The sequence below is a fragment of the Eumetopias jubatus genome, unplaced genomic scaffold, assembly GCF_037043125.1.
Source record: "Eumetopias jubatus isolate StellerSeaLion01/CBP00866 unplaced genomic scaffold, mEumJub1_p1.0 scaffold_15, whole genome shotgun sequence".
NCBI classification, from domain to species: domain Eukaryota; kingdom Metazoa; phylum Chordata; class Mammalia; order Carnivora; family Otariidae; genus Eumetopias; species Eumetopias jubatus.
This window is the reverse complement of record NW_028274821.1, coordinates 87,345,731-87,369,437: the sequence shown is the minus strand read 5'-3', so window position 1 is coordinate 87,369,437 and position 23,707 is coordinate 87,345,731. Positions and strand designations below refer to the sequence as shown.

Below are 23,707 nucleotides of genomic sequence, written 5' to 3'. Positions count from 1 at the left end.
GCAATCCAGGAGGAACTGGGGTTCCTGGAAGTCTGGGGAGGGGGCAGGGAAAGTCCGAAGGAAAGGAGGAAGTCACTGTGCTAATCTGCAGGCCAGACCCCGGGTCATGCAGAGAGAGGTGGGTCTGAGGCCCAGCCTGGTCAGCCACATGCTGTGTGACTCTGGCACATCCCGCCTCTCCGGGCCTCAGTCTCCCCATCTGTATAGGAAGGGTTTAGACCAGGTAGCAGCCAAGAAATCTGTGTTCGCTGGTAGGGAAAGCGAGGGGGGGTGGGGAACACTGAGGGGCTTATTGGGTCACCAGGGGCTGAGACAGCAGGAGTTGGTGTCAGCCCTTGTGTCTGCTGGGATGAGGGGGGCTGCTGGCCTGGGACACCACTGACCTGCAGACTGCCCCATCCCACCACTTCACCCCTACCCCCTAAGAGAGTCCATTCTTCTCCAATGACTGAAGTCAATCAAATAATGGTAACCCAAAGAACCGCCATATGCCCTGTTCTCATGGAGTCCTCCCAACAACCTCTGTGGGTTCTAACTGTCCTTTCACAAATGAGGAAACTGAAGCCCAAAGTGGTGAAATCGTTCACCAAAGCCACATAGCCAGTAAGTGCGGGCCTGAGATTCAAACACAGGTTGGCCTGGCTCCAGGGACCTTGCCTTGAATCAAAATGCCATAGGACACTTGCACTGTGACCCTTGCACACAGGAAAGGGCCAGGGCAAGGATTTACAGGGTCTGGGCCCCCATAGTCGCCAAACGACCTAGTCCTGAAATTATCCCTCCCAAGGTGCTGGGGCGGGTGGCATGGCCGCAGCTAGGGACGGCCATCTTAAGTCCTCCTCTGACCTCTGGGGGTCCTGAGCCCAGCAACGCTGGCTTAGGAAAAAGACTGCCCGATAGCCTGGGATTCGGAAGAAGCCTCCCTACCCCCCTTCTCTGAGCTGGCGACGGCTGGACGTGCGGCCAGCCCCTCCGCGCCCATCTTTGATCTCCAAGAAAACAGGAAGTGAGCGCGACAAGATGGAGACACAAACTTCCAAACAGTCTCCCCTTCTCTGTCCTCCTTCCCTCCTCCGGAGCCCCCCCTTCCTCGGCACATTCCTTAGGACGAGGTGTAGGGGCCTCATTTCCTCTTCCTCCTCTGCTGGGTCAGGGTGAAATTCCATTGCCTTCCCTCAGGACCTGTGTTTCCGAGCAGCCCAGGAGCAGGCTCCGTGGCCCAGGCCTCCTCCCACAGCCGCCCTCTGAACCCGGGCCGCCCTTCTGGCTCGCTCCCTCCCTTGGGGCCAGGAGACTCAACCCTCCTTGGCCCCATTCCTCCCAGCCTCCTCAAGGCACAGGAGGGGAAGTTTTGGGAAGTTTTCCTCTCCCGATCTTAGCTCTTGTCTCCCTTTGGAGTGAACCAGCCAGGAGGCTTGGATGCGTGTACCTGTGAGCTCAGCCCCACAGCTAGGGTTGCAGGATGTAGCAAATAAAAATATAGGATGCCCAGTTAAATTTGAGTGTCAGATAAACAGCGAAAAAAAATTCAGTGTAAGTATGTCCCATGCAATAGCTGGGATACACTTATACTTTTAAAAATTAATCTTTTTTTTATTTATGCAAATTTAACCGGGTATCCTGCACTTTATCTGTCAGCCCTACCCCTAGTCACACTGTGACCTCAGGCAAGAGACTTTTCCTTCCTGAGTCTTAGTTTCTCCATCTGTGGAATGGTTATAATGCTATCCACCTTGTAGGGTAGCTGTGGGGATGCAGAAAGCCCTAAGCCAGTGCCAAGCGCGAGGCATTCGGAACTTGGGAATGACTGTCCACCACCGTATTCTCACCTGGTGCTCTCTCTGGATGTGCTTCCCCAACAGGTCTTGCAGAAACAGTCCATTGTGACCTACAGCCTGTGGACGCCGAGGTGACATATATTACGAGTCAAGTTTCTAAGGGCTGCGTGGCTCAGGTCCCCAATGCCACCCTTGAAGTTCACATTCTCTTCCTGGAATCCTCAAGGGTGAGTGCTTGGTGGCAGGGTTGGGGTTGGGGTCCCAGAGAAAGGCCCAGGGCCAATGGGATGAGGGGAGCCTTCCTTGTGGCTGTCCCTGGAACAGCGGGGCGTGTCCTCACGAGGGTCCCTGCCAGGAGGGATACGTGGGCATTTCACAGGGCCAGTAAGGAATGGCATTTCTGGGGCCAGCATCACGGAGGTCTTCTGGAAGCCACAAGTCCCAGGTGGGAAGGGCTGGGTGTGGCCAGTGACTGAGTGGAGAAGAGCCAGGTGAGCGGTGGAAGGGACCAGGTGAGCTGTCACCTGTGCACCTGCAGTGATGGGGAGCTTGGTGCTTCTCGGCAGACTGAGCTCCCCTCCAGGCAGCTTGGGTTTTGAGCAAGTGCTTCCCTCAGTTGAGCTCAAATCTCCCTCCCTACAATGTCCCCCACTGAACATCGGTGACCTGGCCAGGCAGCCCACAGAGACTGAAGCCAGTGATGCCACCTTGGAGACCACTGTCCCTACTGAGGTCCAGCATTAGCCGAAGTCCCTCCTAATGATAATAACACACTTGTGGAGTGCTTGCTATGCGCTAGGTTCTGCACCAGGCTCACCGTGTGCTAGATTCTGTGCGAGGCTCACTCTGTGCTAGGTACTGTTAGAGGCCTACTAAGAGCCAGGAATGGGGTTCAACATCTTCCATGTCTGAAGCCTCCCAAGGGCCTAATCTGTCAGAATCTGTTATTGCTCCCACTTTTCGGAGGGGGAAACTGAGGCAGGCCTAGAGAGGTGAAGCCACACACCCAAGGCCAGAGTTCGCACTAGATTCTGGGGGACTCCAAACTAGGCTGTCGCCTGGCTCCTCAGGAGGTCTGTGTCCTGGCAGCATTTGGCCTGCCTGGGCTGGTGGCCACACCTGGCTGGTGTGGCCTCAGGTCCTGATAGCGATTCAGTGGTGTCAGCTCAGTAAACTTGTGGCCAGGCTGCTCCTGAAACTGTTGAGTTGCCCTGCGTTTGTGTGGTGATAAGACGGTGCCCAGACCACCAATATCGAGGGGGGCCTGCTCCCCACCGCCCTGCCTGCCACCAGGACTGTGGGCCTCGATAATCCCCAAACTGAGATAGTGCCAGACACACGTTATATGGTTTCCAAAGCCATTGTAATTTTTTTCCAGTTTGGTAATGATACGGAACGTAAGATTGCCCTCTATAAGCTCATTTTGTTTGTTCTGATGACCCGTCACTGGGTGACTGGGATCCGCCCCCCCCTCCCCAGTCACTCAACAAGGGGCCGGAGTCCGAGAAAAGCCCCCTGCCAAGTGCCCAGGTCTGTGGGAAACAGATGTGTAGACAGCCAGCCAGGATCTGGGTGATGGGTGTTCTCTTTGGGAGCACAGGACATGGGTATGGCAGCTGCTGTGGGATTAGACAGGGCTTCCAGGAGGAAGGAACAACAGTAAGATGTCCAGGAGTGAAAGAGGTGGTAGAGAAGAGCTAAGGACAGAGTGAGCCACAGGCAGGTGAGTGGACTGTGGTTAGGGTCAAGATGTGGTTCACTGTGGCGGGAACTTATAGTTCACCTTGGGGCAGGGCTGGGGAGATGCAAAGGCCCTGCCACTATTTTAAGGAGCTTGGTCTTTCTGCTGTGGATAGTGAGAGTCACTGGAGGGTTTTTAGGGCCACGGTGCGATGCCAGTGTAACTCACGTCCTCCTAGAGCTCATGACAACAAAACCTCCCGTCGCTCTCTGTCTCTTCCGGAGGACTCAGCCCGTGGAGCATCTGGCTTTTAATCCAAGAAGCCAGGCTGCAAGCCCCAGGCCTGTCAGGCATATCTGTTTGAGGGGGTGGTAGAGAGAGCTGGGGTTCAGGAGACTGGGGCTTCAGCCTTGGATACGTCACTGACCAGCACCTCATATAGTACCTGGCACGTGGAGGGGGCTCCCCTTCCCCTCACTCTTCCACACCCACACAATTCTTGAGCTCAGGGACTCAGTGAAGAATCACAGTGTTAGAATCTGGCCCAGGGCCCGGCAGATAGCAAATAACCGTTTGCTGAAGGCGTGAGTGCAAGAACGCGCTGCTAGGTGGCCTCGACCCAGCAGGTGCAAACACGGGCTCTGGAGCTGGACCGTCTGCAGACTGAAGTCTGCCTTCCCACCTTACAGCAGCAGGACCTTGGGCCGCTTCTCTAGGCCTTGGTTTTCCACAGGAAATATGGGGACGATAATAGTACCTCCCTCACAGGGGGTTTGCGAGGATCCGGTGGGGTAGAGCAGGCCAATATTGAGTGCGGGGCTGCCCAGAGTGACTGCTCATCCTACAGTAGCTCTGCTTGTTGTTATTCGTATGTTATTATCTTTCTATACACACACACACACACACACACACACACACACACACACACACACACACACATTATATAACAACAATATCTTCTTGTTTTTTTTAAAGATTTTATTTATTTATTAGAGAGAGAGAATGAGAGATAGAGAGCACGAGAGGGAAGAGGGTCAGAGGGAGAAGCAGACTCCCCGCCGAGCAGGGAGCCCGATGTGGGACTCGATCCCGGGACTCCAGGATCATGACCTGAGCCGAAGGCAGTCGCTTAACCAACTGAGCCACCCAGGCGCCCAATATCTTCTTGTTATTATATGTTATTATCTTTGGCCTCCGGGTCTCACCTGTAAATACCCCGCTCTTAACAAGCATGCTATAGTTTCCAGAACATCTTCACATCGGTCCACTAATTTGATCCCCAAAAGTTATTGCTACGAGGTAGCTGAGGCAGGGGCCATGAATCTCTTTTCAGAGGGGGCCACTGAGGTCCAGCCTGACGGAGCTGGGCCTCCCCACCAGGAGCTCCTGGCCTCCCTGCCCCAGGGGCCCATGATCCCAGCCCCCCAGACCCTATGCTGTGACATGGAAGGCACCTTCCTCTCCAGATAGGCCCCCCCAGAAATCGGGTCCATAGCCTGACAGTGCCCCCCACCAAACAGTCCTGGCCAGGTGCCTGCTCGGTGCCCAGCCTGTGCTGGGTATTGATGGTGCAAAGAGAAAACAGACCCGACCTCTGCCCTTGAGCCACTCCCAAGCCAGCGGAGGCAGAGGTGGGCATTGACAGCGTGATGGGATTAGCAATGGGGGGCACACGGGGCTGGGGAGGGAAAGGGGCATTAGTGAAAGGCTCTCGGTGTCCAGCCAGACAGAGAGGGTGGTGAAGGGCATCCCAGGCAGAGGGCACCGCACAAGCAAAGCCCTGGGGCCAGAAACATGAGCTGGCGGCGGGCATGTGTGTGGCAGCTGTCTCAGCAACCAGCCCAAGCCCTCCCGACCTGTGGCCGCCGTCTTCCAACACTGGCCCACAGAAACGGCTTTCCCGTCCACCCCTGCGTAGCCTCCGCATCCTCAGATTTCCTGTGGGTGGGTGGCAGATGAGCTGTGGCAGCCAAGAGGCTCAGGGAAGAAAGGTCCGTAGCAGACAGATGAGGGGGCCATTGGGCAGGGGCTCTATCTTGCTGGGTCCCCAAAGGGCAGGCCGGAGCCTGGATTCCGGGAGGGGGCCCGGGGTCACATCCTGACCCGCGGAGACAGGAAACTGGCCTGGTGTCTCAGCAATTCCCGTCAGACTGACTGCACGGGTCTGCTGTCTTCCTTACAAGCCCCAGGCAGCCGGGCCAGAGCTGGGGCAACCGCTGATTCACCCTACTTCTGGGCAAACCCCGGGGAGCTAAGGACACCCCACCCATCTCCAAGCAGATGGAAGCTGCTGGGCTCTTGCACTGACTCATTCCTGACCAGAGGGGCAGGCAAGGTGGCTCAGGCAGAGAGGAAGAGGGGGAGGGGCCCAGGGCTCCCCCAGACTGTCCTAGGAAGCTGTGAAGGGTTCTGGAGGGCAGTGTCGCTCTCAGACCTGGGCAATGGGGGCCCCTGTTCAGGCCCCACAATTAATGGCCCTTCTCTGGCCCTCTTCCAGTTGCACTTCTCACCTCCCCCCCGCCCCAGCCCCCGGGATAGGGTATCTGCAGGGCCAGAGGGACATGCCCACCTGGAGCCTGCACCTATCACCTGAGTCCATGCTCTGGGTCCCTGGACACCAGAATTCCCTGCCCATATATGCTGAGCCTCCTCCCCGGGCTGCGTGGGGCTCTTTCTCATCCCATACCCTAGAGGGGGCATAGCATGACTGGAGGAAGCTCCTCCAGACCTAAAGGCTGGGCAAGGCGACTACATGTAGGGGGCGGGCATGGCAGAGCGTGGGCATTTGGGCTGGGTTGCCCACATTTGTACTCATGAAGAGAAGGAGGTGAAAAGAAAGGAGGGTGGGCTGGGAGCTGGGGGCTGCCATCTGTATTCTTATCCCAGGTCTTGCTGATATGAGGGGCAGGTTTGGTGGAAAGGCATGGATCGGAGGCCCAACAGGCTGGGCAGGGCTGATGTCTGCTGTCTCACTGCTGTGTCCCCCATGTCCAGCTCAGGGTCAGTCTGGAAGTCACGATCGGGTGGTTGGGTGGATGGATGGATAATGGAAGGGGGGGAGGGAGGGAGGGAGGAAGGAAGGAAGGAAGGAAGGAGAAATATACATGCGCATGAGCATTTGCTGAGGGACTCCCCCCGCGGGGATAGTGGTGGCACTCGCTGTCCATCTCTGGTTGTTGAGGGGTGTTAGTTCTCTGCCAAACTCCTGGAGGATAGAGTTGTGCCTACTTCCTGTGCCCCTACAAGAGCACAGAAACCCCAGGCTGGGCCCCCAGCACTGGCCTCTCATAATCACAAATGAACAGGGGAGGGGGAAGAACACGGGCTGACCAGGGGCCCTCAGCTGGGGAAAGTAGCATGTCTCTTCTGGGAGGTTCTGGAAGCCCACTCGGTGTCCACTTGGCTAGAGACCATGACTCTGGGATGCCAAACATGGGGGCCCCAGGAGGTAGGATAAAATCCAGGGGCCGCACAATACTAGAACATCGCTGAGCCCAACTCCTTGGTACCCCGATGGGGAGACCGAGGCCCAGAGAGGGGATGCCACAGTGAGGTGTAGCTTCAACATGTTCCAGTTCTTGCTAACTGCTGCCCGCCTTTAACGCCAACCTCGCCAGCCCCCAGACCATGGCACTCCTCTGGGTGAGTGGACAAGGAGGGAGTCACGGGTCGTGAGAGCCAAATCTACTGCTGTATATTTAGCTGGGCACTGGATGCCCCACCTTGCAGGCAGCGTCTCACTGAATCCTCACAAGTCTATGAAGTGGGCATATTGCTCAGCCGATTTTCCAGACCAGGAAACTGAGGCCCAGAGAGGAATAGTGACTGCCCAGGGTCACAGGTTAATGACTGAGCCCACATTTGAATTCAGGTCAGTCTGGCTTTGACCCCTTGCCCCTGCCATCCGGCCTGTATGTATCATCTGAGTCTGCTGGGGTGGACAGAGGGACGGCTGGCTCCAATCTGGCCGGCTCCAGTCTGGCCCTAGGAGGGTGGGGGCTGCAGGCAGCCCCACGGCTCCACTCCTAGAAGAATTGCTGGAAGCAACTTTCTATAAGTGGCTACTAGTGTTCAGGGCCTCCTCACCGAAATCCCCCCTTCCCGCCACCAACCGCTGGGCCAACAATGGCATCTGTGGGACACTGGCACAAAAATAGAAACTCGGTCTCCCCCGCCCACCCACTCAGGGAAGGGGCGGGGGTAGGCCTGAATTGGCCTAGGTCGGAGCTGGGAGTGAGGGGCCGGCCAGCCAGCCTACCTCGGCTGGGCTCCCAGAATTCACAGGATGCCATTCGGAAGACTGGGAACTTAGAGGTGGGGGGCAAGGCAGACCCCTTGCTTTGCCTCTGGGCTCCGGGCCGGGGTGGGGGGGGGCAGGAGGGAAGAGGGAAGTCAATGTGCGTATGAGTGACTGTGATGATGAGTCAGGGCCATGGGATGGAAATGTTTGCTATGGAAACCCAACTGGGGTTTTCTGGTAACCAGCCAGCCTCAGCTAGGTCTAGGAGCTCAGAGACCCCCGGGGGGCCCAGCTTTCCTGCCTCCCCAAGCTTGCACACTGCTCACTTGCTGTGTATCCCCACCCCATGGCTGCCCCTCCCTGGGCCTCAGCCCCCACCCCCTTTCTGCCCCCAACTCTACCAGGAGGGACGCGGTGACGACTGAGTGATGGGTGAGGAGCTGAATGTCGTGATAAATGTCCCCACAAAGTTCCAGTCTCCTCATGCCCTCACTCTCGGCATGACCCGACACTGACCTCCACTTCTCTTTTCTAACTTCCTTTATCTAGAGCCCCACCCTGTCCTACCAAGTGGGGAGACTGAGGTACAGAGGAATAGGGACAGTTGCCGAGCAGCAGCAAGAATGGAGGTTCACAAGGCTCTTTCCTGTCAGCTCCGAGGCCGTGCTCCCTGCTGCTCTGTCACCCGCAGTGCTCTCGGCCTATGGATGCCCACGAAGGGGCAGAGGATGGACCTCATCCACTGCAGCCCATCAGCAGCGTCTCCAAACCCCAGCGCCCATCTCTTCACTGTGTGTGGGGCCCCAGAAGTCACTCCCCTGGGTGAGGACAGCTAGGTGGGGCTGGACAGTGATGAACTGAAGGGAAGTCCAGAAGAACGGGGTTGAGAGGGAGACATGGTGCAGGAGAGGTCTGGGGGCTGTGGGCTTCACTCTGGTCCCCGACTTCGCCCCCAGCAGATCCCTGGGTAGTTTCCCTCCCTAAGCCTCAATTGCTGCATCTGTAAACTGGGAGGATACCTAACTCTGCTTCAGTGAAAACCCACGTAACACGCGCAGTCCAGGGCCAGGCACATGGTTCACAGGTCGAACCATGTGAAATTACTGATATTCTGTTGTTTTTTTTTTTTTTTGACAGCTTTATCCAGATAATGTTGGCCCATTTAGAGTGTACAATTGAATGGTTTTTAGTAGATACACAGGGTTGTGCAATCCTATTCGATTGTTCGAGCTAACGGTACATACGCAATCGGGGTAAGAAGGTGGGGGCAGGGCCATTCTCAGAGATTCTCAAAGATTCTCATTCTCCAGGATTCTGGCAGGTCGGCTGTACCAGGCCTTTCCCAACACCACGGACGTGGGTCTCCCTCTGCTCAGGTTAATTTCAGGTAGTCTGCCAACTATACTTCAATTTTTATTTATTTATTTATTTATTTATTTATTTATTATTTTTTTAAAGATTTTTATTTATTTATCAGAGAGAGAGAGAGCACACAAACAGGGGAAGCGTCAGGCAGAGGGAGAAGCAGGTTCCCTGCTAAGCAAGGAGCCTGATGCGGGACTCAATCCCAGGATCCTGGGATCATGACCTGAGCCGAAGGCAGACGCTTAACCAACTGTGCCACCAAGGTGCCCCTATACTTCAATTTTTAAATAAATTAATGAATTAAATGAAAACTTCAGATAATGATCATAATCCTGGAAGAAAACGTCGGTTCTGACATTTAGCTTTGTATTTCATGTTTTACCGAAATATATTAAATCCAGTATTTAATTTTTAATGTGTTTAGAATGCATAAATATTTCTTCTTTTTTTTAAGTTTTATTTATTCAAGTAACCTCTACACCTAGCATGGGACTCGAACTCACAGCCCTGAGATCAAGAGTTGCACGCTCCTCTGGCCAAACTGCCAGATAACCCTACGATGCATAAATGTTATTAAAAATTGATTTAAGGGGCGCCTGGGTGGCTTAGTCGTTAAGCATCTGCCTTCAGCTCAGGTCATGATCCCAGGGTCCTGGGATCGAGCCCCGCATCGGGCTCCCTGCTCAGCGGGAAGCCTGCTTCTCCCTCTCCCACTCCCCCTGCTTGTGTTCCCTCTCTCACTGTGTCTCTCTCTGTCAAATGAATAAATAAAATCTTTAAAAAAATTAAAAAAGATAAAAATTGATTTAAAAAGATGTTTCGAAAACCAAAAGGTTATAAAACCCATCAAAAACTCTAATTAATAAAAAATATGAACTTGCAAAACATAAATTTGAAACCTATATTATCGTTCTATAAATTCACATAAAAATAGTGATCCGAAGATAGGCAATGTCAATAGCTCACTAAAATAAAAAAGTTACTTGTAAAACATTGAAAATGAAATCACATTATTCGCTCTTTTGTTTTAAAGAGCAAAGTTACAAACAAAGAGTGACTACGGTGTCATTATTGACTAACGGAAATATTTCTGGGCAGATTTTTCCAGTGGCTGAAACACTCTCTCTTGGCTCTGTGACATCAGCTGGGGAAATGTCCAGGAGATCATTGGAAGTGAAATCTAAAACTTTCCACTGATGTCTTCATCTTGAAATACCTCTCTCCTTTTTGATAAGTATGAGGAGACTTGGGGGGTCAGGTTTTCTCTCTGTTGTAGAGGCTGCCCGCTTCAGAGAGCGGCTAGAGCTCATTGCTCTCCGTGGAGTGTTTCCATTCATCTTTGTCCTCATGAGTCTGTGGCAGGGCTCCCGAGGTCTATCCCTGCCTGTCCGCTGGTTCAGAAAGTCTTTGAGTAGAGCTGAGGTTGTTCGTTCGTTCGTTCTTTCTCTTTCTCTCTTTTCTTTCTTTCTCTTTCTTTCTTTCCTTCTTTCTTTCTCTCTTTTCTTTCTTTCTTTTCTTGCTTTCTTTCTCTTTCTTTCTTTCTTTCTTTCTTTCTTTCTCTTTCTTTTTCTCTTTCTTTCTCTTTCTTTCTCTTTCTTTTTGTTTCTTTCTTTCTTTCTTTCTTTCTTTCTTTCTTTCTTTCTTTCTTTCTCTCTCTCTCTCTCTCTCTCTCTTTCTTTCTTTTGATTTATTTATTTATTAGGGCTCCTGGGTGGCTTGGTTGGTTAAGCATCCTCTCTCTGTCTCTCAAATAAATAAATAAAATCTTTTAAAAAATTATTTATTTGAGAGAGAGCACAGCGGGAGGGTCAGAGGGAGAGGGAGAGAGAGACTCTCAAGCCAGAGGCCATGCTGAGCACACAGCCCGACACAGGGCTTGATGTCACAGCCCTGGGATCGCGACCTGAGCCCAAACCAAGACTTAGACACTTAACCAACTGCACCACCCAGGCGCCCCTGAGGTTGTTCTTTCAATAGAGCTTTGCCTCGGGGATCACTGTGTCCTTTTCCTTCTTGGGAATGAGGAGGTGTAGAAAAATATTGGGGGGCTATATTGTCAGAGCAGAGGCCTGCCTGATCCACATCCTAGCTGTAGGCATACTTGCTGTGTGATCCTGGGCAAATGACTTCACCTCTCTGTGCCTCATTTTCTCATCTGTTAAGTGAGAATAATGGTGCCTGCTTCTTGAGGTTGTTGTGAGGATTAAATGAGTCAATATGTAAAGCACTCAGAGGAGTCCTGGCACATAGTGAGCACTACGCAAGTGTTAGGTTTTATTATTACTGTGGATGCGGTGGTGGTGGTGGTTATGAAGGAGTTCTAAATGCACACACCATGATAAATTAACACTTTTCATGCGGTAGGTACTTCTCAGGATGTAATGATTTCAAGTTCACAGTCTTATATCAAAATGATGGTATTATATCAACAAAAACATGGGCTTTTTAGTACTTTAAACAAGGAAGGCAAACAGGAATGCAGGAAACTGGGAAGGGGTTGATGCCTCGACACGTTGCTGAGGACCAGAGAAAGGGCACAGGGTACTGTCCAAGTCATGCAGATGCTCACAGGCCTGGCATACAGCAGGTGCACCACAGAACCGGCGAACTTTGATCTACTGTTGGATAAAGTTCAGGCTTCTTGCAATTTTTAAAAATCTCTTTGGATTTGATGAAACCAATTGCCTTCATCCATTCAGCAAATATTTTTTGAGCATCTCCCGCTGGCCAGGCACAGTGCTGGGCCCTGGGAGGCAGGGGCAGCCCAGTGGGGCAGGGAGAGAAGAGGGGAAGCTGCTGAGGAATGAGTCTTTACTACTGATCCGGGTGGCACAGCCTGTGCAGGCCTGACTGGTCTGTGTGTGTGTTTCTCCTGTCCCCACCCTAGGAGGTGTCAGAGCTGGAGCTGACTATCCAGAAGTCCAAGCAAAATGACAGTCGGCCCCGAGAGGTGCTTCTGGTCCTCAGTGCGAACAAGAACATGCTCCTGCGGTTACAGGCCCCAGGAATCCCACTCAACCTGGCCTTCGTGAGTGTGTTACCTCCAACTGTGGGCTGAGGTTCTGTCCATGGGAGGCTCCTGCTGTCTGTCTCTGTGGGCCAGGCTCTCCTGCCCCAGCAACCCTGCTTCTCTTTTTCATTCTGACATTATTCACTGTGACATTATTCACCTGCCTGGTGAATCCCATGGGGCCCTGCCTGAGCGAACTCAGGCAGCAGAGTCTGGGATGAAGGGTCCAAACCCAGATGTGGGAGTCAGGTTAATGGGCAACCCTGGCCAAGTCCAGTCCTCTTGCATAGCTGTCTTCCCATCTGCCCAGTGGCAGAATCAGATCCAGTGACCTCCCATAAAGTAATCTTGTCACTGTCTTTGAAAAAGTTACAAGATATGTTTGAAAATATTTAAGAACAAAGGAAAAGGAAACCTAACAATGTATTAATTGTAGTTATGGCAGGGACATGGGAATAGGAGAGGCATTTATTTATTTGTGCTTTACACTTCGTTGAATTTGCAAGATTCGCTCTAATGAACATAGCCTACGTTGGAGAAAAAATATTTTGCAAAAATTCCAGTTTTAAGTGTCAGGCAGTTCCACCAGAGAGAGGTCAACAGGCTGGGACCCACAGCAAGGGGTGGGGGTCAGGGCTGGAGGAGGTGGGGTGGCCTGTGGGCACTGCCTTCCCCACTGGAAGGCCCTGGGAGGTGGTCCCCAGATGCAAGCAGCTGCTGTTTACAGCCAGAGAAAGCAGAGGGCAGGGGTGGGGGCAGACGGCAAAGCTAACAAGGGGGGAGAGAAACAAAAAAAATGGAGCTAGGAAGAGCCAGCTTGTTGTGGGAGGGACAGATGGACAGACAGACTCTCAGAGAGACAGAGAGAGGAGGAGGAAAGCTGGAAACCAAAGACAGACCCAGATCCAGGGCTGCCTGGGTGACAGGCCCAGAGACAGAGAGAGGTTGGGGCTGGGGTGAGGAACCCAGGCTCGAAGCAGGCACAGCAGAGACAGAGGAACAGGGCCAGGGAGCCACGGAAGCCAAGCAGGAGGGCAGAACTGGACCAGCCCCATGTGGAACTTCCCTCTGTTCCCAGGGGGATAAATTGAGGCCCCGTGGGGAGCCAGGGCTTGCCAGGGCTCCTCCTCCCTCTTAACTCTCCCGCCCCCCCCTTCCCCTTCCCGTTCCTGGGCCCTGCAGGCAGGGATCTGAGCCCTGGTGGGGCCCAGGGTGACGCAGGGAATGTGAAACACAGGGCAGAAAGGTCGCAGCAGCTGCCAGCTCTGGTCTGGGCCAGGCCTTCCTCCTCCTCAGAGCTAAAAATAGTCGGGCAATGGGGGCGGGGCACTGTCGGAGCTGCAGGGGGTGAGGAGGGGAGGCTACAGCTACCTGAAGGGGGGCGGGGACTCCACCAGAGGGGTCACAGTTGGGTTTGCAGCTTGGGCCTATGTCTGACCCAGCACCAGGTGACTGACAAAACGCCTCGCCTTTAATCCCTGTTACATCCCCATTTTACAGATGATGACCCTGGGAGTCAGACTGGGTAAAGGTCCCTAACCTCCTCCCGCTCTAAAACACTGCCCAGCCCTTCCCTCGTGGGGTCTGAGTTCCTCACCCAGGCGCTCATCACTTTGCCCCCTTATTTAAATCCTTCTCCATTCTAGGGGCGCCTGGGTGGCTCAGTCATTAAGCGTCTGCCTTCAGCTCAGGTCATGATCCCGGGGTCCTGGGATCGAGCCCCATATCGGGCTCCCTGCTCAGCAGGAAGCCTGCTTCTCCCTCTCCCACTCCCCCTGCTTGTGTTCCTTCTCTCGCTTTGTCTCTGTCAAATAAATAAATAAAATCTTTTAAATCCTTCTCCATTCTAGGTGGACCATTGTCTGGTATCTTGTCTACTGCCACTACCAGGCAGTCCCCCTTAGTATCTAGCCTGAAGCCCTTATATTGCTGTTGCTTCAGAGCGATGCCCCTGGCTTTGAAGACGGAAAGCTAAGGAACTCTGAGTCTGGGGCCCCAGTAGAACACCTCTTTCAGGAAGTCTTCCCTGTTCCTTCCACCAGGGTCTCTCCTTGAGGCTGGGTCAGTAGAGGCGGTGAGGTGCTAGAGCCATCCACATTCCCATCCCTGTGCATCCAGAGGCCTGTCTTGTTCCCTTGCTTCTGTTAAATAACACCCTTTGTCTTCTGTTGTTTCAAGTGACTTGAGGCAGGACTAGTTTCTGGATGGCAAGATTCCCCAGGGCAGAGACAATCCCCGTTAGTCTTTCATTCATTCATTTATTCATCTGTTTCTTCTTTCCTTCCTTCCTCCCTCCCCTTGTGCAGGGAGGACCCGCTGTGTGCTAGGTATGTGGGTAAAGCTGACGTGTCAGGAAAGTCAAGTATTTCCCAGTGCCTACTATGTGTCCGCCACCATGCAGGGATAGGCAGGGCAGACGCTGTGTCTCACAGACCCTAGCCACATGATGTCACAAGTGTGGGTGGTATGAGTAAGACTGTGGAGGGGTGGGGAGGTGATGTTTGGACAGCTGGATGAACAAGGATGTGTCTCCATCCGGCACCAGGTGTGGAAGGGCTCTGGGTTGACTTCAGATCTATCAACCTCAGCATTCTCAGCCCTGCCTCCTCTCAGCCAACTGGCTGCCTCCCCAAATTACCTCCCAACCTCCTGAATGGCCCTCGGGCCCTCAGCACCCTGAGCCTCCCTGTGTCTTCCTAGAACCCCAAACTGATCTTCCAAGGGCACCCAGGAGTCAACACAACACAGCTGCCACCCTTCACCACCCAGAAGCAGTTCCTCGACTGGGCAGAAGCGAAGGGCCCCATTGCATCTATTGCTGAGCTGAACGACCCTCAAAGCATCCTCCTCCGTCTGGACCAAGGTCAGCTTTGCCCGCAGCTTCTCTGAGCTCAGGACTCAGCTCTGAAGAAATGTGAACTCTCCTGGCCCATTCTCAGATGTGGACACTAAGGCTCCAAAATGGGATGTGATTTGCCCCAGGTCACATATAACAAGTCAGTGCTCTATGGGGAGAGTAATTTTTGGCCTAGAAAGCAGCACTTTTATTTATTGCGCCCCTACTATGTGCTCAGTCCTATGCTAGGTATTTGGGGACTCTGTGCAGACAGACCCAGATCCTGCCATTCTGGAGCCAACACTGGTGAGGAGATGACAGTAAATATGTACACAGATGAATAATTCCATAATTGAATAATAATTGAATAACTGCAATTCCATATAATAATTCCAAAGTAATTCCATAATTTCAAAAATTCCATAATTTCCGGTCATGGTAAATGCCATAGGAAAGAGAAAAGTGAGGTGAGGTGCTGGTGGTCGCAGGGTTGCACACCTAACACGTGCCATGGGTTCGTGCCTTTATTAACCCTGTGTCCACAGATGAGGAAACAGGCCAGGGGGCTTGCCCCCAGTCACATGGCAGTAAGTGATGGAGGGGAGATTTGAATTCAGGTCCTCCCAGGCACCCCACTTCTTTGCTGCTCCATCCTGCCCACCCCCCCTTTACTGTGGGTGAGGGTGGGCCTCTGTATTAGTGCCAGGCTTTTCAGGGAGGGAACTGAGGTGCGCTTGTCCCCACAGCCCAGAGGGTACCATCCTCCTGCAATCTGGAACCCCTCACGGACATGGGCCACACTCTCGAATGGAGCCCGCTCACTCGCGCCTCTGTCCGGGGCTGCCGTTTGGAAGGTGTGCCTGGCCACAAGGAAGCGCACATCGTGAGGGTCCTGCCGGGCACCGAAGCCGGGTAAGGGTGCCCGCCCCCGCCCACATCAAGCCCCGCCCACATCAAGCCCGGCCCATCCCTGGCTGGGTAAGAGTGTAGTTGCCGCCACCTTAGCTCTGGGGCCTGCCCCTGCGGGCCAAGCCCCGCCCACTTCCGCGCCCCTCCCGCTGGCCTACAGTGACCAGGTGAAGGCGCTCAGCTGCTGCCCACCTGACCCAGGCCTAGTCCCCTCCCGACCAGTCTCCATCAGGCCCCGCTCAACCCCACATTCCTGCCCCGGGCTGACGCCAGGGTCTGTCTCCCCGCAGGCCCCGGACAGTGACCGTCAAGGTGGAGCTGCGTTGTGCTTCAGGGGATCCCGACGCTGTGCTTATCCTGCAAGGTCCATCCTACGTGTCCTGGCTCATCGACGCCAACCACAACATGCAGATCTGGGTGAGTCTTGCTCTGCAACCCAGACAGCCGGGCGCAGGCCTTGCCAAGGCTCTCCGGAGAGAAAACCCAAACTCCTGGCATCAGCCCCCCCAGCCCTGAGCCCTTACACACCCACTCCCTTCCTCTGTGCACTAGCCATTCTTCAAACCTTCACCCAGATGGTGCCTCCTTCACGAAGCCTTCCATCATCCCCTAGGAAGGCCCCTACCCCAACCCACAGGGCCAGGGAAGATTCCTGGAGAAGCGAACTGCAAGCTGGTTTGAAGGACAAGCAGGAGTCGGTAGATGACGGAAGGTGGCCCAGGGGGAGGAAGCAAGTAGGAGCAAAGGATAGAGTGGCACCGAGGCCTGGCATAACCCTGGCTGGCCCTGGTGGCGCCCCTGCCAGCCTGCATGCCCCCCTGACTGTGTCTGTGGCTCCCTGCTCTGTCATTAGACCACTGGTGAATACTCCTTCAAGATATTTCCAGAGAAGAACATCCGTGGCTTTGTGCTCCCGGATACACCCCAAGGCCTGCTGGGGGAGGCCCGGAGACTCAACGCCAGCATGGTAGCATCCTTTGTGGAGCTCCCTCTGGCCAGTGTCGTCTCACTGCAGGCCCACAGCTGCGGTGAGCACCCTCTTCCCCTCCTTTGCCCTCTCCTGGGATCAGTGGCCTTGGGACTGCTGTGTGAGCAGGGTTGTTGCGGCAGCCGCAGGCGAGGACAGTGAAAGTCGTTAGTTAGGGAAGCACTTGGTGCCCAGTGCCCAGGGAGCACTCAGTGACTTGCCCGCTGGCCTCTGCTGCCCGGCAGGTGGTGGGCCGCAGACCTCTCCCCCACCCGTCCGGACCACCCCTCCCAAAGAAAGCTGCAACCAGGAGCTGCTCCTGTCCCTGATCCAGCCCAACTGCTCCAAAGATGTCATGACTGTGGTGCTCAAGAAAGATCTCATCTCGGTAAGGGAACCCCTGGGGACATGGGTAGCTGGTCCTTCCTTTAGGCCAAGAGTCTTGGGGTCCTGACTCAGGCAGGGAGACAAATCCCATCCCTCTACAAGCCTCAGTTTTTCCACCTGTGAAATGGGCTTGATAATGGTAACTGCCGTGCAGGAAGAATTAAATGAGGTCTGACACGCTGAGCCAGATGTGGTGCACAGTAAGTGCTCAGCAAACAGGTACTGGTCATCATTAATTCATCCTAAATGCAGGCTGAGCCCGCTGGGCACTCAACACAATATCTATACAGTATGATCTCTGCCCGACTGAAGAACAAGGGTATTTACTATAAGAATAACACTGGATTTTTTGAATTTTTATTTTTTTTAAGGATTTTATTTATGGAGTGCCTGGGTGGCTCAGATGTTAAGCGTCTGCCTTCATCTCAGGTCACGATCCTGAGGTCCTGGGATCGACCCCGCATCGGGCTCCCTGCTCAGCGGGAAGCCTGCCTCTCTCTCTCGCAGTCCCCCTGCTTGTGTTTCCTCTCTTGCTGTCTCTCTCTGTCAAATAAATAAAAGGTTTTATTTATTTATTTGACAGACAGTCACCATATAATGGGCACTCTTCTGTGTCTTGCTTGTTACACTCAGTGTTATAGCTTTGAGGTTTAACTGTGGTGTTTTATTTATTCCATTGAGTTACTGAGCTACCGTTCATTTATCCATTCTACTGTTGAGGAGCATTGGGGTTGTTTCCCATTTGAGGCGACTAAGAATGAACGGCTGTGTACCTTCCAGTACAAGTCTTAGGTTGACATAAACACTCATATCAACTAGGTACATGCCCAGAGGTGGAGCTGCCGGGTCGCTGGGCAGGCAGAGGTTTAGCCAAATAATTTCGGGGAGCAGACAGACCAAGCAATCCCCAGTCCACTCGTCATGTAGGAAACGAGAGCAATTTTTTTGAACTTTTTATTTGGAAATGATTTTAAGCTCACAGAAAAGTTGTAAGAATGAGAACAGTACAAACAGCCCACTTGTACACCCTTTGCTCAGATAAAATTATTTCATATCATGGGGAGATATATATCCCTAGATATACACATCCATTTGCACGCAGATCGCAAGAATGTATAGATAGAAACACGTCACGTAGGGTTATATATGTGTGTGTGTTGTATGTTATAACATTCACACATGCAGGGGTATGTATATATGCTTGTATATAACTTGTTCTGAACGATTTAAGCATCGACTTTATACCTCATGGTTCTTTATACATAAAGACTCCAGTGTGTATTTCCTAAGCATAAGGATATTCTCCTACATAACAACAGTACAGTTAGCAACTTTGGTGGAATTAATGTTGATTTAATAGTTTTATTTAATCCACCACTCATTTTTTTTAAGATTTATTTATTTGAGAGAGAGAGCACAAGCAGGAGGGGTAGAGGGAGAGAGAATCTCAAGCAGACTCTACGCTGAGCATGGAGCCTGACACAGGGCTTGATCTCATGACCCTGAGATCACGACCTCAGTCGAAACCGAGAGTCACTCCCTCAACTGATTGCGCCACCCAGGCGCCCCAACCACTCATATCTTACTGTGTGTTTTTTTTTTTAAAGATTTTACTTATTTGACAGAGAGAGGGACAGCGAGAGAGGGAACACAAGCAGGGGGAGTAGGAGAGGGAGAAGCAGGCTTCCTGCAGAGCAGGGAGCCCGATGAGGGGCTCAATCCCAGGACCCAGGGATCATGACCTGAGCCGAAGGCAGACACTTAACGACTGAGCCACCCCCACCCACATGCCCCAATGCTGGTTTTTTTTTTTAATGTGAAAAATTAGAAAAGAAAATCTCAACCTTCCTGCCCAAAGACCGTGGCTACCAATATTTTAGTTTTTCTTTCTGGAATGTGTCCTCTGTGTATTTCTTATATGGTGTCATCATCTCCAATGCACTTGTCTCCTGCTATATTCACCTACTGTATTTTTAGAACTTTGACATAAGTACTTAATGTCACTTTAATAAGCACAAATTATTTCATGGTATTGGCATGCTATAAAGACTTGTACTGAAGGTACACAGCTGGCTCCCTTGTTAGACATTTAGGTTGCTTCCAATTGTGCGACATTATAAATACACAGAAAATATCATCATGCATTCTTTATGTAGGATTGTTTTCTTAGGCTAGATTTCCACATTAGTGAGATTGCTGGGTCAGAATGCATGAATATTCTGTAAGTTTTGATACATGTTTCCACCCCACTTTCCAAAAGAGGATTCCAATTTTCACTGCCAGTTTAGGAGAGCACTTTGATTTCTCTCTCCAGACTATTATTTTTGTTTAAAAAAAAAAAAAATCTTTGCCGGGACGCCTGACTGGCTCAGTGGGTGGAACATGCGACTCTTGATCTTGGGATCATGAAGTTCAAGCCCCACGTTGGGCGGCAGAGCATGCTTAAAAAAATAAAAATAAAAAAAAAATAGAATTTTAAAAATTAAAAAAACCTTTGCCAACGTGAGAGGTGGGACATGGTGTTCCATTCTTGTTTCAGTTTATAATTCTTTGATTAGTAGTGAGTGTGGGCATGACTCCATGTGACTTATAGTAACCTAAGGCTCTTTATCAACGTAGCTCAGTATTTTTCTTGATGATTTTTATAAGCATTTTACATAAAGAAAAAAAATTTGGGACCGTTTGTCCACCATTCTAATTTGAAATAATTTATCCTTATTGTAATTCTAAAGTTGGGCTACAGTGATTTTTGTGTTTAGGGACATTTTAAAACACTGGGCCATCCTAGGTGCCCATCTTCCCCTGTGTGATTTCTCCTGGCCTGAGGCAGGAAATCTCAGCCAGAACCTTGACAAATCACCCATGACCTCAGGGATCTTTAGAATGACACTTAAATCTGTAGTTAAGTGCACATGGACGTTTTTGGGGGCTGTGGGGTACAGGGGCGATATGAAATATCACCTGTCTGCTACCCATCTCTTCTCCCCCTCTACCTCCCTCTGGCCCGGCAGGTGCCAGGAAGTGGAGGAGACAGTGCAGGGGCAGCATTAGTCGGCATGACTGCTGCCCAGTCCAAATTAAAAAACAACAACAACAACAACAACAACAAAACCCTGCCATTTTCTCTGAGTACAGCATCCGTATAGAAGAAAATACAAAAGAAAAGGGTCTGAACAGAATCACCCCAACACGGAACATTCTGCCCTCTCATTGACTTAAGAGATGGGGTCAGTGTGCAGAATTTGGATCCCAGGGTATGTGTCACTGGGGCTTCACCCAGAGTCATTTTTATTTGGTGGGCTGTTATCTCCTAAGGTGTTATCTACCTGAGGAGGAGTGCAGTCAGGGTGGCATTCTGGAGATGTGAGTTAGCTGGATTCAAGTGGGAACTCCAACAGCTCACTCAACTCAAAGACGCCAAGATTCTTTGATCCTAAGAGCATGACTGAAAAATTCTAGGATTGATTCTACTTGGACAGGAGATAACAAACTGTGGCCCTCTGCGTGTTTTTGTAAATAAAGTTTTATTAGCATACAGCCACACCCATTCATTTACGTATGTTCTGTAGCTGCTTTCAGGCTCTGGTGGCAAAGTTGGGTAATTACAACAGAGACCACATAATCCACAAGACCTAACAGATTCACCATCCAGCCCTTTATTGGAAAAATTTGCCAACTCTGGATCTAAGAGTCTAGGGCTCTTTTTTTTTTTTTAGTTTATTTGAGAGAGAGGGAGAGAGTGGGTTGAGGGGCAGAGGGAGAAGTAGACTCCTCGCTAAGTAGGGAGCCCAATGCAGGGCTCCATCCCGGGACTCCAGCATTGTGACCTGAGCCAAAGGCAGTCACACAACCGACTGAGCCACCCAGGCGCCCCCGAGTCTAGGGTTCTGAGACTGGATTATGCTGGTGGGATCTCCATGCCCCTGGGGCTGTGGGCAATGATTATATGTAGAACTCAAATGAGTGTTTTTAGTATGTCTGCATTTATTCTAATTACACACATTAGGAGAAAAGTAGCAAATCAAGCTCATGATGTCACAGATATTATTGCTTAGGACAAGGCTAAGTACAAAAGTGAGTGTAGTTCAGGAAAAGTATTGTCTTAAATGGTGTGGTCTGATAAGATCTCACAAAAATGAAGAGGGGAGGAGAGGAATGGCTGTGACTCGGGAGCCCTGAGTTCCGTCAGTCCTTGGTGCTGGGGTGTGAGGGACAGGCTCCAGAAAGCCCCACACTTCCTGACGGTGCCCCTCCACTCCAACCCTGGCCCAGACTCTGAGGTGCACCATCACAAGCCTGACCTTCTCGGACCCCAGCTGCCAGGCTGAGGACAGAGATGACCAGTTTGTCTTGCGCAGCACCTACTCCAACTGTGGCATGAAAGTGACAGAAAATGTGGTCAGGAATGAGGTAAGAAAAAGGGCGGGAGGGAACGGTATCGGCCAGCTTAGCTGGTGCCTCCTTGACCTTCCAGGCCAGTGGGGCTTTGGGAGAGGGGGCTGTGGTGCTCAGTAGGAAGACAAGCTTACTAGCCATTGGCTGCCTCAGTGCCCCCATCCATAAAATGGGTGTGTTGGGTGGGATACCCTCTGGGGTACTTCCTGGCTCAGACCTGTTCCTTGGCTCTTTTTCTGCAGGTGGTCGTCAACCTCTTGTCAAGCTCATCATCACAGTGGGTGAGATGGATGGTTACCATGCTAACCCACCTGGTTCAGGGTCCTGGTGCCCCTTCCCGGCCTGGGAGGGAAGCAGGCCTCAGGAAACTCAGGCCCCGATCCTGGCAGGCCATGTTATCTGCAGGGTGCCTCAGCCTCCCCTTTTGTACAAGGGAAGCAGCACTGTTCCGGGTTCCATTCTCAGCCTCTCAAGCCAGAATGTTCTAGTACATACTGGCTGTGTGGCCTTGTGCAAATCAGTTAAGCTTTCTGGACCCAAAGGCTGTATCTGTAAACAGGGGCCTAAAAAAGGATCTCCCCCATGGGGGTGCTTATGAGCAGTCACTGATAGGACACATGGGAAAGCATTCACCCAGGCCTGGCACAGAGCAAGTTCTTGATAAAGATTAGCTTTGTTTTAAAGGAGGGTCAGGCAGCAACTCGGGACCATGGCTCACGCTCCCACCCCAACTCCTTACCTTTCTAGCCGGGTGCCTCCCAGACTGACCCTGCCCCCTTATCTCCCACAGAAGAAGGTGCACTGCATCAACATGGAGAGCCTCTCCTTCCAGCTGGGCCTGTACCTCAGCCCACACTTCCTCCAGGTCTCCCACACCATCGAGCTGGGGCAACAGGGCTTTGTGCAGGTACTGGACTTGACCTCTCAGGCCTGCCCACTCTTGGGATTCTCAGCCTTTCACTGTACCCTCAGTAGAGGGGAGGTGTGCACCGAACTCCCCAAAGGAGGGAGCCGGCAGGGTACATGGCAGAGGGGAGGGACAGCACAGAGACACTGGGTGGAACGTCCCCTCCTCGTTTGCTCTAGGCGGACCCAGGACTCTCCTTCCACCGCCAGGGTGGAGCCTCAGAATGAATCTAGCGTATTTCACGAGGGCAGCATTGAGTAACTGACCATGCCCCATCACTCTTACCTACCCATGTAGGTGAGCATGTCCCCATCAATCCCGGAGCTCATGCTCCAGCTGGACAGCTGCCACCTGGATTTGGGGCCTGACACGGACACCGTGGAACTCATCCAGAGCCAGACCACCAAGGGCAGCTGTGTAAGCCTGCTGTCCCCAGGCCCTGGTGGGGATGTGCGCTTCAGCTTCCTCCTCCGTGGCTACATGGTGCCCACACCCACGACTGGCACCCTCAGCTGCACCATAGCCTTGCGTTCGAGGAGTTTGTCCCCGGTGAGTGGGGCAGCAGCTTCGAGGGTGGCTTCGGGTCTAGGGTTTCCGGGAAGGGATGCGACAGCCCATGATGTGGGACCAGCTGGTAAGGGGCAGAACCAGACTGGTGTGTGGCTTCTGGTTACCATGGCTGCTCCTTCTGCCACCCTCCAGCCTTCTGATGGCTTTGCTGGGTATCGGACATTAGAAGGATTTGCAGCTGTGTCCACCCACCCTTCTACTCTCCATCCTTCCTTGCTTTCATCAGTCCTCCCGTCCATCCTTCATTCCACTATCCATCCATCCTTCCATCCTTCATGCGTTTCTTCCATCCATCCATCCCTCCCTCCTTCCACCCACCCACCCTTTCTTCCTTCCAATCATGCATCCTTCTACCATCCTTCCATCTGTCATGCCTGCCTGCCTTCCATCCACCCTTATCTCATCCCCCTTCCATCTGTCCTCCTTTTCGTCCATCTATCCATCCTTCCATCCGTTTACCCTTCCATTCATCCCCCTCCATCCACCCTGCCTTCTACCATCCCACCCAGCCATCTATCCACCGTCCCTCTTTTCCACCCGGTCATCCATTCATTAGTTGATACTTCTCATCATCCCACCCAGTCATTCATCCATAGTCCTTCCACCATCCCAGCCAGCCAGCCTCCTACCATCCCAGCCAGTCATCCACTGATCCATCCACC

At 52.3% G+C, this 23,707-nt stretch overlaps 1 protein-coding gene across 3 annotated transcripts in view; it reads left to right on the top strand.

Annotated features, from left to right (window-relative positions):
• The window catches only part of ENG (endoglin), a 33,168-nt gene that overhangs the window by 6,803 nt on the left and 2,658 nt on the right, over positions 1-23,707 (top strand). For 2 of the 3 annotated variants that reach the window (XM_028107593.2, XM_088019152.1), the window contains exons 2-12: positions 1,863-2,005; positions 11,952-12,092; positions 14,775-14,937; positions 15,657-15,822; positions 16,110-16,236; positions 16,673-16,847; positions 17,032-17,174; positions 21,446-21,583; positions 21,811-21,849; positions 22,359-22,475; positions 22,773-23,024. In XM_028107593.2, coding sequence (XP_027963394.1) covers positions 1,863-2,005; positions 11,952-12,092; positions 14,775-14,937; positions 15,657-15,822; positions 16,110-16,236; positions 16,673-16,847; positions 17,032-17,174; positions 21,446-21,583; positions 21,811-21,849; positions 22,359-22,475; positions 22,773-23,024 — 1,604 coding nt within the window. The remainder of the gene's footprint in view (positions 1-1,862; positions 2,006-11,951; positions 12,093-14,774; positions 14,938-15,656; positions 15,823-16,109; positions 16,237-16,672; positions 16,848-17,031; positions 17,175-21,445; positions 21,584-21,810; positions 21,850-22,358; positions 22,476-22,772; positions 23,025-23,707) is intronic. The other variant, XM_088019153.1, reaches the window with a different exon arrangement.